The sequence below is a fragment of the Acromyrmex echinatior genome, chromosome 4, assembly GCF_024713525.1.
Source record: "Acromyrmex echinatior isolate Ae372 chromosome 4, ASM2471352v2, whole genome shotgun sequence".
NCBI lineage: Eukaryota > Metazoa > Arthropoda > Insecta > Hymenoptera > Formicidae > Acromyrmex > Acromyrmex echinatior.
The window spans coordinates 11,167,129-11,182,184 of record NC_141855.1 but is presented as its reverse complement, the minus strand read 5'-3'; the positions used below and the strand labels follow the sequence as shown (position 1 = coordinate 11,182,184).

The 15,056-nt window shown below is 30.9% G+C and overlaps 2 protein-coding genes and 1 long non-coding RNA gene across 5 annotated transcripts; 1 reads left to right on the top strand and 2 right to left on the bottom strand.

Moving 5' to 3' along the window:
- Positions 1-243: 243 nt before the first annotated feature.
- Positions 244-4,407, bottom strand: Nagk (N-acetylglucosamine kinase). The gene is made up of 6 exons (XM_011056888.2): positions 4,208-4,407; positions 2,806-2,890; positions 2,519-2,617; positions 1,987-2,239; positions 1,225-1,523; positions 244-918 (listed from the first exon to the last, which is right to left on the bottom strand). Exons 1-6 carry the CDS (start codon positions 4,390-4,392, stop codon positions 568-570), a joined length of 1,272 nt encoding a protein of 423 aa, XP_011055190.1. The 5' UTR covers positions 4,393-4,407; the 3' UTR covers positions 244-567.
- On the top strand, positions 2,555-4,214 carry LOC147909972 (uncharacterized). Its single transcript, XR_015544879.1, has 2 exons — positions 2,555-2,668; positions 4,140-4,214. It is a non-coding gene; the product is annotated as an uncharacterized LOC147909972 (long non-coding RNA).
- A 3,957-nt stretch (positions 4,408-8,364) lies between the features above and the next one.
- Positions 8,365-14,846, bottom strand: LOC105146552 (stAR-related lipid transfer protein 7, mitochondrial). Of its 3 annotated transcripts, XM_011056891.2 has the most exons (7): positions 13,929-14,842; positions 13,691-13,845; positions 13,288-13,559; positions 13,085-13,212; positions 11,778-11,917; positions 11,395-11,700; positions 8,365-11,306 (listed from the first exon to the last, which is right to left on the bottom strand). In XM_011056891.2, exons 1-7 carry the CDS (start codon positions 14,336-14,338, stop codon positions 11,299-11,301), a joined length of 1,419 nt encoding a protein of 472 aa, XP_011055193.1. In that variant the 5' UTR covers positions 14,339-14,842; the 3' UTR covers positions 8,365-11,298. The 3 variants fall into 3 exon arrangements, with proteins under 3 accessions (XP_011055193.1, XP_087261711.1, XP_011055192.1); XM_087405585.1 differs by having other exon boundaries at positions 8,365-11,700; positions 13,288-13,556; positions 13,929-14,846; XM_011056890.2 differs by having other exon boundaries at positions 8,365-11,700.
- Positions 14,847-15,056: the final 210 nt, after the last annotated feature.

The window sequence follows — 15,056 nt, the reverse complement described above, 5'->3', positions numbered from 1 at the left end:
ACTGAAAATCAACCATACGCAGCTCCAGGCCGTGTTCCAGATGGCTTTTAGTCCCATTCTTTTATTACTGAAGTTTGGTGCGTATAAAGGAAACAAAATCCAAATCTCGATTGCGCTATAAAAAATTTGTTGGTTCTTGTATGTCTATCTTCTTCCATCATGATCCTATTAATTTTTTTTTAGTTTATAAGGATAAAATAATCCTAAAGTACATCACTCTCTAACAACATGTACTCAAGAAGATTTTATTATATTGCTTTTATTATATTGATTTCGTAAAAATTTATATATGTACATGTTAAATCGATATTTACAATCTGTAATTTTTACAAAAACGATTTTTCATTTTTTGCAGATCTGCGTAGCTTATCATTTGTATATTTAGATCTGCTACCCTTGTGCGTAATCGCTTCAATCAGGAACTTAGATCTTTCTGATTAATCATCATGCGAGATAATTCGTTTTTGTTACTTTTGTAACGTATTTGCTATAGATAATGTATTTTAGCACTGACTAAAAAACGCTAGCGTTTTTTTTTTCAAAATTTCCTTATTTATTTATATCTTATCATGTACTTTCTTCATTTCCATGAACCTGAGCACTATTGTAGTCAGACATATAATTTTTTAATTCTATCGAATGTTCTGTCTTTTGCGTTTCCGGATAGTGATCGCGTTTGTAATGGAAAAAAGTTTCGACGTTGCTATCATATGGCTTGATGAACGAACAATTAATCTTCTCTGCGGCCAGATAACAGGCGCCTAATGCCGATGATGTTGTCAAGTGCAATAAACTCAACTCGTCCACAACATTCCTGTTGTGGATTTCGTTCATGAAACCATTTTTCATAAATTTCCACGATTTCCATACGGATCCGACACAGATCACCTTTAAACCGCCATGAGCCAGTTTAAGATCCTGAAAGAAAAATACAATTAAATGAAATTATTGGAATTTTAAAATATTTTTTTAAACAAAGTTTTATTTCACAAAAATTAAATCATTTTCAAATATATATGCATGTACATATATTATATATATATATATATATATATATATATATATATATAATTCACATGAATTAAGCATTAAAGATCCAGCTTCGTTATAAACATTTAATTTCTAGTTCGTATTGATTGTGTTCTTACATGTACGGTCTAAAATAATATTCTTATTAGATTAAAATAAATAATTCTTAATCGTTTTGTTTTTTAGAATACTAACGTTATGCGCCTTCTTCGAAACGGCGTTAATATGTTTCGCCAGAAGTTGTCCAGCTTCCTCAAAGATTTTCAAGCACAGTGGATCACCCCTTTCGCAGCCGATTGCAATTTCCTTGGCGAAACCGGCAATAATGCTTTTGTCAAAGTTTGCATACACGTATGGTAATATACTCCGCCTATCAGTCACATTGAAATAACTTTTCATTGCCGGCCAAACGTAACTTATTGATTCTGGTGCTTCAATGAATCCATCAATATCATCGAATACATATTTACAGGCACGATAGGCGATCCAGTAAGCTTAAAACAAGCAAGAGAAAATAATTAATAGTAGCTAATATCAATAATTTAAATGTAAATTATTGAAGGAATTTATTTAAATGAGAATTTAGATCAATTGTTGTCAATTAAAAGAATAAAATATTAGGTGTTGGAATTAATTCGTAGCGTTTTACAAGTGATGGGAAGTACTTTCATTAATGTATTTTTTAATGCTCATGTGAAATAAATAACATTCTTTCATTAAAAAACGCTACGAATTAATTCCAACACCTAATATTATTTACGAATTTTATTTTACTCTCTCTTACAAGATAAAATTAAATTAAGGATTCTAAAACTAGTCTACTATTTATTTTTCTTCTATCCATTTTTATTTATCCAAAATCTAATAAAGCTGATTTTGAATGTTTTGAACGTTTTGAACATTTTTGAATTTTGACACTTTTCCATATTATGTTCTTTTACAGTAAACAATGTGTACCTCCTCCTTCGTCGCCCATTATGTGTCCCCATCCCCCACAACTGTGAATCTTCCCGTCCGGGTTCATGAGTAAAGCATTGCTGCCAGTTCCAGCGATCAATACGATCCCACCGGATTCTAGGCCAGTCCTAAGGCTACCAAGAGTATCTGAACTAATCACATAATCTTTGGCAGACTGCGGATATTTTTCCAACAAAGTTTCCACAATTTGACGATTGATGGTCTCCTCCTCGCAACCGCTTAAAGTAAGTGCCTATTGATGAAAAAAATCGGTAAATGAATTCTTTCTTTCAAAAATCAAAGTTGATTCCATTTAATCGAAAATTTGAAATTTGAGAGTGTCACAGAATAAATTAGACTGTTTATTTCAAAATAATTTTATATGGTATTTATGTGTCATTTAGGATTGTTACTTATATTTATGATTATATTATTAATTATATTTTGCAGTTATAATATTATAAGTAATTATATGTGTGTAATACATATAATTATGTGTTATTAATAATGAAAATACTCAATTTTTACTCACTACGCAATCTAAAGGAACATTTTCTGGTATATCTAGCATTTGTTTACCCCTCTCTATCATCGCGCTGAGTCTGGCAGCTGTCTCGTCTTTTCCAATTACCTAAAAATAAATCAAATTTCTACATTCTTTTGTGATCACTTTCTTCAGCAGGTGAAACATTTCTGTAATTATTTGAATCGTTTATTTTTAAAGTGCTGCAGACTTAGTTTCAAAAATTTTGTTGAAATTTTCCCCTTGATTCACATAGCACTTTAAAGATAAACCATTTGTATATCTTTTTTAATCACCCAATGATTAGTGTGTGGTCCTTTAATTTCTGTTAGCTTCGCACCTTTTCCATCGAGTATTATGAGTATGGAGTGGGTAGCGCCTCTGAAAGTTAATTAATTGATGATTAATAGGAGCAAAGTATTGATTAATTACACGGATCTTAACTAACTATTTCTTGTTGAATTCCGTGAATATTATGTAAATTTTTCTTCTTTTTGTTAGATCACTTTGTGTAACACCATCAATTACATAATCAGTTATATCGTCTCTTATTTAGTGACTCGATTATTTTCTTAACAAATAAAGATACATATCAACATATCCACTCAGCGAGAGATATGCATGACCTGTCATAATTAAGCTCGGCTGAATAAACGCTGATTGCTGTTATCTCTATGTCTCAAATATCCTATATTTCTCTCTTTTTCTCTACAACAATTGTAAAAATCATTTGATATCTTGAATAAAAAAAGTATTAATATTATATAATTATAAAATGATAAAAAAATATTAAAGTGCTTATGTTTCTAGAAAGAGAGAGAAAAAGAATAATATCAGATATTATTCATTTATTACAGCCACTTCCGATTCAGAAATATTATCATGCGATAAGATGGAATGTATTTCGTGTTTTTTAAGTTTTAATCGTATGTAATTTTGCTCCTTTTTTACCCAATTATAATGATTCGTGAAGCATTTGTTGCATCTTGCTTCGTATTTAAAAAATTAACCCGAATATTTTTTTAATTATCTACACAATAACAGTTTTGTGAATTACAGCAGGAATATTTGCGTTTCTCTTCCTCGATGAAAGCAAAATTGCCGCTTTAAATCTTCGTAACTGCGTCATGATAAGATAAATATTACAATAAAAACAAGAACAAACATTGCGAAACGCTACAAAGAGCATTGCAAAATAAGCAAAGGAAATATTCGAACTGTATGCATATTTAATAATTATCGATCAACAATAATCCTTGAATTGATAATAGTTATCGATTGTGCCATGATTTAGATTTGACAGATAAAATCGTAGACGAAACAAAAATGAGATATATAATATAATTCACAAGATTTTTATCCGGGTTTTCTCGGATAAATTTTTTAATTTTATAGAAAACAAGAAGTGACAGAGTATGACATAACACATTTCATAAAAGTGACAGACTATGACATAATGCGTTCCAATATCTCATGTTTCCGATAACTTTCGATAATCTTGCATGTTTCATCGTGCTTGCTCATAAAATAAAATAATATATTAATATTTATATTATTTTGCTTATATGTATATAATCATAGATAAATTTGAATTGTTTCGAGAATTTAACAGAATTTCTCTTTATTATAGGAGTGCACACACATAAGAAGATTTAATTAATTGAATTAATTAAACATGATTGAGAAAGAGAAACTCACCCTTCTATACCACCGATCCTAATATCTTCGGAATATTGTGGCTCGACTACTTGCGTAGGCATCGCAGTTTCCTGGTCCGTGGACTTTGTCATCTTTGCCTGCTCCCTCAGGTTTCTACGTAATTGATACTCATCCACGGTCTCCTTCTGTTTCTTTATTTTCTTGCCTTTCTTCTTTTCTGCCATTTTTCAAAATTGTTGGTTCAAATTCTTGTAGCGAACTTCGTTGTTCGATGCGAACGTATCACGAGGATTCGGCAGGATCTGGGTGTGATGGGATAGCATGGGATGTGGAATATTAGGTGTAATAAAAAGAAATCCATTATTTTTTCAATAGATGGCTTTAGTAATCTGTATCTCGCGAGATACAGATTACTAAAGCCATCTATTAGAAAAATAATGGATTTCTTTTTACTACACCTAATATATTGTATTACACGGAATGGAATTTATTGCTAATTAAATAACTCAAGTAATTAAGTTTTAACTCAATAACTGAGAAAATAAAGTCTGACACTAAAGTCTGGTTCGATCAATGTCGAAAGATTAACTTTAATTTCGGTTTAACTTACTGTTCGTTTTTCTAATTTTTAAAATTCAAAAGATAAAGAGTAAAATCTTAAATGCGATTGACCAATTCCAGTAAACTAATCGGTCGATTACGTATGTTAAAATGACCCTGAGAGTCGGTTTGAAATTTTATCATATCTAGTTTTCTAATAAGTAAATTCCTTCGACAGTTGGAACGTGATAATGGAATTGAGGAGCACACTTTCAAAATGCATTTTGTCCAAAATTTATAATTTTCAGAAAACGAAAAAGAAAGTCACAAGAAAACCACGCGCCTTACAGAAAAAAACAATTCGCCTCTAGTTAAAGGACATAATGCATTTCGAATGTCTATACCTTTTTCTAGCACATAAACTGATAAAAAAATGCTTTTAAAACATCGTAAAGTAGCTTACAATATGAGTCTTTCAACACTGAACATCATCTTTAACTCAAAAATTTTGGACAAAATGCAATTTGAAAGTCTGCTCCTTAAATGATTTCGTTTAATGCCTATCAAATCTAATAAAACAATTAAGTATCAGTTATAACTTTATAGTTCAAGATTGCCATAGAAATGAATTTTGAAATTCTTTGATTTTTCCAGGTTTTCCAGATAACAATAGAAAATTTTCTGATCAATATCAAATATGTAAATTTTAACATTTAGAAGTAAGAATTGTAAGAAATCTATCTTATATTATTAAAAACAACATATTATACATTTAGAAACTTGCCAGCATAATGAAATCTTGGATGCAAATTCAATCCAACAAAAAATAAATAAGTATTAGAAAAAAGAATGCAACTATAACGGAAAAAAATAATTGAATAAAAATATCGAATAAAATATAAATTTTAATTTTACAATTTGAAGTAAAAAATATATAATATTTAATAAAATATGTATCTTTTAATATGTATCTTGTAATTGTAAACAAAGTTTAATTAAAGTAAACTAAGTTTCGTATTAAACTGTATGGAAATTAAAACAAAAAATAAACTTGACATTATAATGTTTAATTTCTAAAAAGGGAATAATTACATTTCATTTAATATAATGATTGATGCATGGCCTAGTATATAGTTTGCAATACTGACTAAAAAAATCAGTATCATTTGACTATAAATGTTAGATACATTATTTAAAAAATTATAACAATTGTTTGGAATAAAAGCATTTTATAAAAATTGAGCAAAGCTCTAAAAAAAACTCCAGATTCTTTTATAATTTTCCTTAATTTTTCTATAATCAATTGTAAATTTCCATGATTTCCCAGTTTTCCAGATCTGTGATAACCTTGTTATAATAGTTTCTATCGTTTTTCTGGTGTCCATCATCAATGTCAAATTTAATCGTTAAAATCATTGAATTAATAAAATATTATTATTCAAACGGTATAATGATTGCCATATTTCCTGCAGTAGATCTGATACTTTCTTTTGATTAATGATTATGATTGCTGTATGTATTTTTTATTTAATGACAAGTTCCACTATATAAAAATAAGAAAGATATAGAAATGACATAATCACTATACATATAATTGTCATGATAAAATCGAACAATCTCGCATATAAATAATTAGAACAAATAGATTTGCTCGTTGAATAACAACATTACTATGGCATATACTTAGGCGATAAATGGCTCGACACATTTTCATTTTATGCTAACAAGCAAGTTATCTCGACGGAACGTAGAATTATATTCCAAGATAAAGATACATGCATAGTCGTTCGAAAACAGATTGTTGAAATAGCGAAGGTACATTCCGCACGAATATCACTGCCTTAGATGCCTCAGACAAAAGAAAAGAAACGTATCTCACATATTTTCGACACTCGTATTACACTGGATTAATGCACGTAAAGCATCTAAATGCACTGGCATAATTTAATTAATTATCATTAATTGCGTTGCAGGTACGAAAAGTAATCGGCACACAATCATGTATCCGAGATAAATTTATTTAAATAAATATAGATGTATTATACCAATTTTGATTATAAGTGATGATTCTCTTATTAATTGGTTTATGACAGTCTTGTTTCTAATAATGTCTTGTTTATTATAACTATTTTTAATCAAATTTGAAAATGAAATAATATATGTCTGTGAAATAATAATATATAGTCTGTTAAATAACGTGACAATATTATTGGCTGTTTGATTGCTCAAAATATTTATATGCTTTTCCTAATATTTAATTTTATTAATTTTATATAAAACACCTTTTAGTATGCACTAATTTGATATAATGCGAGTGACCGAATTCGCTATTAACTCCTAGCGATCTTGCGCTCTGCAATTGCGAACAGCGTTGATTATTCATAGCATGCTATTGGACTACCGATTCAAGCACAAATTGAAACGAGCCATTATTGAATTGATAATCGTTTCTTTCTTTTTTGCGCGGAAATTGCGAACGCCTACGTCGCAACAAGTGCACTTTGCATACGTAGCGGCTAATTTCGAAGTTGATAAACGAAGTAAACACAAGGTCATTACAGTAAAAGAAATATTGTAATTTAAAAGAAATATATAGGAAACAATTCTAAATTTCTAATTTTATTTTGATGTAACTCCTAGGCACTGCTTATAAGAAAGAAGATAATTAGATATAAATTAGAAAAAAATTAATTAAAGCAGTGATCAAATGGCTATCTTGAAAGTTGGCGAATTGAAGAAGTAAATATCATTACAATAAAAAAATATACAAAAAATATTATACAGGAAATGGTTAATTTAAGAAAGATTCTTCTCTCTGACTCACTTGAAAGAAAAAGAGGGATCAATCTAAACAGAACGGCCAGGCCCTCATTCCAGCCGGGAAAGTCACTTAAAATTCTTGCTTGGAAAAAAATCGCGCGTCCTTGAAACAGGTTTGACAAACCTGAATCACCGAAGGACGCTCGTTCAGTCCTCCGATGTTCCAGGCTCAGCGTGCTGAAACTTACGTGCTGAGACTCGCTCTCCTTCGGCGTCAGGAATCGGAGCTGAGCAACAAGTCGATAGTGAAAGAGACAGTGTCTTGGCGTTCAGTGCCTAACGTGCGTGCCAATGATGAAAAGCATTTTTTTTCACCAGTCTTCCAAAAATAGAAAAATTCCGTGAGAAACTTTCGTGTCTCGGAACGGAGTGCGCGATCCAGCTGGGAATCGCCGTGACGGCGTGAACGTCGAACGAAAGCTGCCGATCGTTCTTCCCCGCCGAATGAAACAAAACACGATTGACCTCACTGCACGACGCTGCTCCCGTCACTGTCGCCGCCGACCGGCCGACCGCAGCACCGCTCTACTCTATATTCTACTACACTACACTTTGTGCTTTGTGAAGGCAACTGCCAACCCCACCACGGCCTACATCACCTACTTACATGTCACACATTCACGGGCGCAGGCTTTTGCAAGATATCATTGAACTATAGATCGCAGGACCATGAATTTCGGATCACAAATCTAGATTTTAGAATAGCGACTTCAAGCGAAAGCGAACCATTTTTTATACTCGATAAATTTATTTTTAGTCTTTCTATGTATAATACCTTTGAACTTATACATTAACAAATGATAAAAAGTGATACGTAAATAACATTTTACAAGAAATAGATAAAACAATGATAATTATTTATTATTAACATCATGATTAATATATAATTTATTTACATCTCACATTCTCTAATGAAATTGACTACTCTTTTATTTTATTTTCTCTATGATTATTCCTTACAATTTTAAAAATGTTACAATAATATTTTCATATATGCAGTATATAAATATATATTATATATAAATATATCATATATATTTATATGTATTTACATTACACATATATGTAATTATATATACAATAGAAAACACTTAAAATATATTTGTATACTAATATGTATATACATTTACATATTTTATATTTCGCACGAAAATTAAAGTTTATGTATAACTTCAGCCACAATTTCAAAAAATGCTAATGTTTCTTAAACGTAAAATCAAGAATTTAATAGAGAGAAATTTTTATTAATTCTTTAAAAACTATGTTTATATATTGCCCGAAAAGATTAATTATATAAAAATAGATCTACAATAACAATTTGATAAAAATACAACATCAGAAAAATTAGTATTTTATAATTTAAAATATTTACACTCACTTTTTGTTGGTGTAAATTTATGACGTTTATATTTATTACACACAAAGTTTAAATTTATTACGAGTTAAATCACATTTGTGTCTACCTATATTTACATACAGAGAGAAAATATAATATATTGTGTGTGTGTTTGTGTGTGTGCGTGCGCGTGTGTGTGTGTACACACAATGTGTACTTAAAATAAGGTGACAAATTTCGGAGTCGAGCTTCCCACACCATAATGAAAAAAGTTTATATGAACATATATCCACAAATCTACTGTTATTCAAATATAATTCAAAATGTTTGCAGGATCTCTACGATCCTTTATCTGTGAAGACACTTAAATCTTAGTTTATAAAGTTTCATTCGCCAATGAAGATATGCTACATCAACGCATCTTTGATGCTTCTGACTATTCACAATTGCCCCAGGATCTTTGAAAGGGTGCGACGGTCCTAATCTAAGTGTGTATTAAATCAAATGGGACATTTAAATATTTATAATTAAAAATTAAAAATAATATTAAATAATAATAGATATTACTTTTTTTCCATATTAATAATAATTTTCCTTCAATAACAATAAGTTGACGGATATATGCTCATATGAACTTTTTTTCATGTTTGATGTAGGGAAATCGGTCCCAAAGTTTGTTACCTTTTTAATTACATCTTATATATATTAATATATACAATATATGTATATACAATATATATATAAAAATTAAAAGGTATGGTCAAACTTTAGGAACACATTCTTCACGCCAGACGATAAAAATATGTTGCATGAACATAAATTTGGAAATGCAACCTTATCGAATTGTTTCTAAAACACTATCGAATGAAGTGAATTCTCAGATGAGAGAAGAATTGGTAATTGAATAATGACAATAATAGCGAATTCGATTGGATATATTCAGTACGGACTAAACATATTAAAGCCGTCATAATTGACTTAAAAATATATTTAATATGAATATTTAATGAAAACGAAATAAATCATGAAATCTTCCATATATCTTATTGTGTTTTAAGTAAAATTGATATTTTATAATTTGAAATATCAGTATTTTATTTTCGCACAGATTAAAAATCAGTGTACAATGGCTTTAATCTATACGACTGCGTCCAACTGAATTCGCTATAAATACTCTAATGTGTGTGTGTGTGTGTGTGTGTGTGTTTCTAAATATCAAATAGAAATTACCAAACAAAACTTTGACTGAATATAACTTTCTTCACTTATACTCAATATTGAAATTATTCTGTAAATGTGTGTGTGTGTGTGTGTGTGTGTGTGTGTGTGTGTGTGTACACACGCATAGGAATAAGATATCTTCTTCGTATTACATAGATAGCGAATTATGAACTATTTTGAAATTTCTATATCTCAAAAATGCAAAATTATATTGAAATAAAACAGAATACACTTTAAAGCTAAAAGTTGATATTTTTACGTGATATTAATAAAATTTTTAAAAAATTTACTGCCAATATTATACTTTCAAAATCGTTTTTTATATCGTATTTATCTTATTTTTCTTAGACGTTATTTTTCTTAGAAATGCGAACTAATAATCAAATTTAAGAGGATCCTAAAGCAAAATCCAAACTCCGATGAAGTCACTAGAGGTCATTGTTTCTCCAAAAAACGTACCGATATGTTTTTATATACTATCATATCAATATGTCATGCAACCTATGATACATGCAGTTTAAATAACGGATTCGTGTTTAGCAAATAAAAATATATTGGAGATGACTATTCACATTTGCAAAAAAAAGGTCAAGTTTTGTCTAGTGTTATTTATGAAAAATAAATTAATTCGTGTATCTGTAAACAGATTATTAAAAAAGAACTCTTCACAAAGAAATGAATGATTATATATTATATATTCATCCTCTATGTATGAGGAATGTCTTAAAGTTCAGCCATACTTTTTAGTTTATTGTACAAATATATACAAATATATCTTATGCGTTTATGTTTAGATATACAATTAATTAAATTTGTTTTGTACAGATATCTTTATATTATATAAATTATAAAATTTAAGCAGTTTCTCACATATCATCTTTCCAAAATCTAAAAATCAGATCTTTTGCTTGCTCTTGTTCATTATCTTACGATATATAATGCAAATTTTTGATTAACAAATGGACTAAAGGCGATGACATACCTAATCAGTCTCACTTCTTGTTTAATATTTTTGTTTCTTCGCTTTATACAAAATGGAATCTATACTTTTCTAAAAAATAGGATGAACAATTGTCATATTCACACAATTTCATTCTTATTATCTATGAAATCATATATCATCAAGATATGTTAAAATGTCACTTGTTCCACACATCCATGAATCTGTTCTATAGCTTTACCGGCAGATTGTTTCCTCCATGCGAAATCACGTTTAAACATCTACTAGCCAAAAGTTACTTCATTAAATCCATTTGTCAAAAATTCAAAAATGCAAATAATTTCGTAAGATAGAAATAATGTAATAAACCTTGCTCTTCTTTGGGTGCAGAAGTGGTATCCTTATTTTCACTTTCCGTCAAATCATTTTCTTGCTGTACATCGTGTGTTAAATCTAACTTGTTAGTATCGTTAGTAGAATCGTCTTGTTGATCTTTATGATCTCTCATAAATTTTTTATTGTTCTTTAACTTATCTTCTACATCGATTTGCTGTTTGGAAACATCTTCTTCAGATAAAGTAAGATGATTACTGTCAGGTGCATTTTTTTTCATTAGTTTATATTTTTGGTAATCTTTTGAAGCCTGTCTCATGCGAATTAGAAAGTCTGGTAAACCTAAGATAATCGTCATAATTAGTTATTACAAATGCATTAAAAAAAATTCATAATTGATTTTATAATTTGTGACAAACCTCTCAATGCTACCCATGCAGTAACAGTAGATGGCACTGAGACACCAGGATCATCAAAGTAAGTAAGTCCAAATTCAATGCCTGGTTCGTGAAATTCTGTACAAGGCTTTATCACCATGTACGACCAATATGTTCTAACTCTGTTACATACAGATATTAAAGTGTTAATTACACAGGTCCACAAAAAAAAGTACCCTCTGCTAGGGTGGAGACTCAGCTATTCTTAAGCCTTGTGTCCACGATGCTAGAAATCGATCCGAAATCTCGGATGAAGAAAAAATTGACCAATCGCAATGGTCATGTGATCAAATTGTTCAAATGATTTGTTAATTTTTTCTCTGTCCGAGATCTCGAACCGATTTCTAGCATGGTGGACATCGGGCTTTATGTATTTTGAGTCGCTGAATACAAATCTGAATACAAATCAAAATAGAATCAATCTAGAGCGAAAAAATGACCCATTTTTTTCCCATTTTTGACTCATTTTTTCGCTCTAAATTGAAAATTTATCTTGGATGATCCTATTTTGATATCAGATTCGTATTCAGTAACTCAAAATACATAAGCTGGTTTCCACCCCAGCATAGAGTACAGTTTTTTGTGGGCTTGTTATTAAACAAAGAATAAATATCTCTCTCTCTCTCTCTCTCTCTTATTGGGATATTTAATTTCGATAGCTTAAAATGTTGTTATTAAAAAGCGCCTAAGTCATCACAGTGATATCTTGATATCAGAAGAGAGAAATGACATGTTAATTTTTGTTATTTGCTGTTTATAAATAAACACAATTTGGATAAAACAAAATAACGAGATCGTTTTAAAACATTTATAAAACTGGATGAAAACTTTGTTTACCCCGCTCCCTAACAGTAAATAATAAAGTGATAAAAAGCACATACAAGTGAAAATAGATTACGCATGTGCCTTAAATAGCAGCACTTCGTATGCCTTTTATCACTTTTTACGATTATTTACTGGCTATAGGAGGGATAAGGATATCTTTTATCCATTTTTATAATTGTTTTAAAACAATCTCATCATTTAATTTTATCTAAATTGTTTTTATTTCCAAATAACATGTACTTGATAAAAATTAATGTGTCATTTCTCACTTTTAACACAATTCAATATGGCTGTGGTGATTACTCAGCCCTTAATTACTCAAAAAAAACTGTTTTATTAACAAAATATAATACTAGAAGAAATAAAAATTAAAGAATTGATCAACTGACTTAATGATTTTTCATACACATATATTTTATATGAATGTTTAAATATTGATTGTTAATGCTGACTTCTTTATATACCTATAAATTCCTCGTTTTTCTGGTACATTAGGATGTTCCGTCACTCGACTGACAATAACTACAAGTCCTTTTTCTCTATCCATAATCCATCGTCGTTGATACACATAATCTCTATTAGAAAATAATTTCTGCACAAATATAAATTAACAAATCATTAAGTGGATAGATTCATCTAAAAAAATGACACATTATATCACACTTACAGGCCAGATCATTTCCCAATGGATAACATCAGTACTATGATTAACAGACGGTTTGGACTTCGGATCAGTCTCAACAATCTGTAACTCCTGAGCAGTGGGATCCCATTGCTTTCTATAATCTACATCGATTTGTACTTGTAAAAAATCTTCAGCGGTAACATCGGAGAAGGAACCATATACTTTATAGGCAAACAATCCACCCGAATCAGGTACTACTTTCCTCCATATTAACATATCCTGACGCTCAATGAAAGGTTGCCAATTGCCATCTGCTGTATATATTTTGTATATTACACATAAAAATTTGACATACTTAAACAATATATAATATAAAATATATTTATGTATATAATAAAATGTTTCACACATACATAGTTGAATAGCCGATACAAGAAAAACTTACAATTTTCATCAGAAGCATCAGAAGGCTGAACTCCACTACATTTACAATATTTTATATCAGGCTGTATAGTATCAATAACAATTCGCAAATGACACTTTGTGCAAACTACTGTAGAGTCTCGTAATCTATAAATTCCTTCAATCTCACGATTATATCTGTGATATAGAACGTCAAAAAGGATTATTATGTAAGAATATATTTTATATGTCTTGTTCTTACAAACGTTCATAGCAAGTACCTATTAATTTCTTCATCAGTTATCCTGTTGCGATCCCAGTTGTATATGCTTACTCCAGCAGCGCTTATCAGGAAGTTTTTGGCATTTTTAGCAAGTCTAAGTCTCCACAGCCGCATGAATTCTCTCAGTGCTACCTCATCCCATATTCTCGTATAAAGGTGGAATATTTGTATGTATCTCCTGATCCTCTGGGCCGCCACAAATTCAAACTGTTTCTTACAGGCCTGAGCTGTCTGCGTACCCTGTTCTCGGAACCATGAACTTATCCTCCTGCGGTAGCTACCGAGTTTGCCGCGACCTTGCGTCCTCGGACTGCAGTGTTGCAGAACGAGCGCTAATTTACTAGTGCCATTGCCATAACCACTATTGAATCTTCTGAGAGCATAACTGGATAGCTTCCACGTATACATCGTTTCGCTCTCGACACTGCTAAATTATGAATCCCTCGTACGGAGCACAATCAGTTCATTCTCATTTACGATCTGTCCGGATCTACTTCGACCAATCGTATAGATAACCGCGGACTTGTGATGCTGCGTGAAATATCTCGTGCCGGTCTCGGGGTTTTTCCGTTCTCGCCGTCGATAAAAACGTATCGCATGTGCAAGAGGTATCTTCTCTTCTAGACACTCTCTTCAACACATATTATTTATCAACACATATTAATTATCGTGAAACTAATTATATGAGAAAATTGCGATCATCATTATTGTCCGCGATGCCTAATCGCGCGTACATACATAACCATCGATCACGGAGGAACGTGAAGGAACGAGGACGTGCGAGGACGGCGCCAACGGCGTCGATGGCGGAGCAGTTCCGTGGCGAACATGTGCGAGGTTGGAGTTTAGTGTGGCGCGAGGAAGGGAATAGTAAGGCACTATTCGCATCCGCCATTTTTAGTCATTTTTCCACTCCCTTGCTCTCTCTCCACTTCGCCGCTAAACTAAGAAGATTGAAGAGAGAACAAAGAGTGGGGAAGGGACTAAAAATGGCGGATCCAAATACCTAATATTATAATGCTCTAGGAATAGGTCGAACAGCCAATCGGTTCGCAAATTTTAAATTTTTGAGGGCGTGGCCAGTCGTCGTGAGAGTTGGCGCCAATTTCGAATATTCCATTTCTTT

What these genes read in the sequence shown, in the direction of transcription:
- Nagk (XM_011056888.2), bottom strand. Translation starts at nt 4,392, where the DNA reads ATGGCAGAAAAGAAGAAAGGCAAGAAAATAAAGAAACAGAAGGAGACC. An exon ending in GACCACACACTAATCATTGG is followed by an intron (nt 2,618 to 2,805) that starts GTGATTAAAAAA and finishes ATTTATTTTTAG; the next exon opens with GTAATTGGAAAAGACGAGAC. An exon ending in TTTCGAAGAAGGCGCATAAC is followed by an intron (nt 919 to 1,224) that starts GTTAGTATTCTA and finishes TTTTTCTTTCAG; the next exon opens with GATCTTAAACTGGCTCATGG.
- LOC105146552 (XM_011056890.2), bottom strand. Translation starts at nt 14,338, where the DNA reads ATGTATACGTGGAAGCTATCCAGTTATGCTCTCAGAAGATTCAATAGT. An exon ending in ATTGGGAAATGATCTGGCCT is followed by an intron (nt 13,213 to 13,287) that starts GTAAGTGTGATA and finishes ATATTTGTGCAG; the next exon opens with AAATTATTTTCTAATAGAGA. An exon ending in GAAAAACGAGGAATTTATAG is followed by an intron (nt 11,918 to 13,084) that starts GTATATAAAGAA and finishes TGTATGTAACAG; the next exon opens with AGTTAGAACATATTGGTCGT.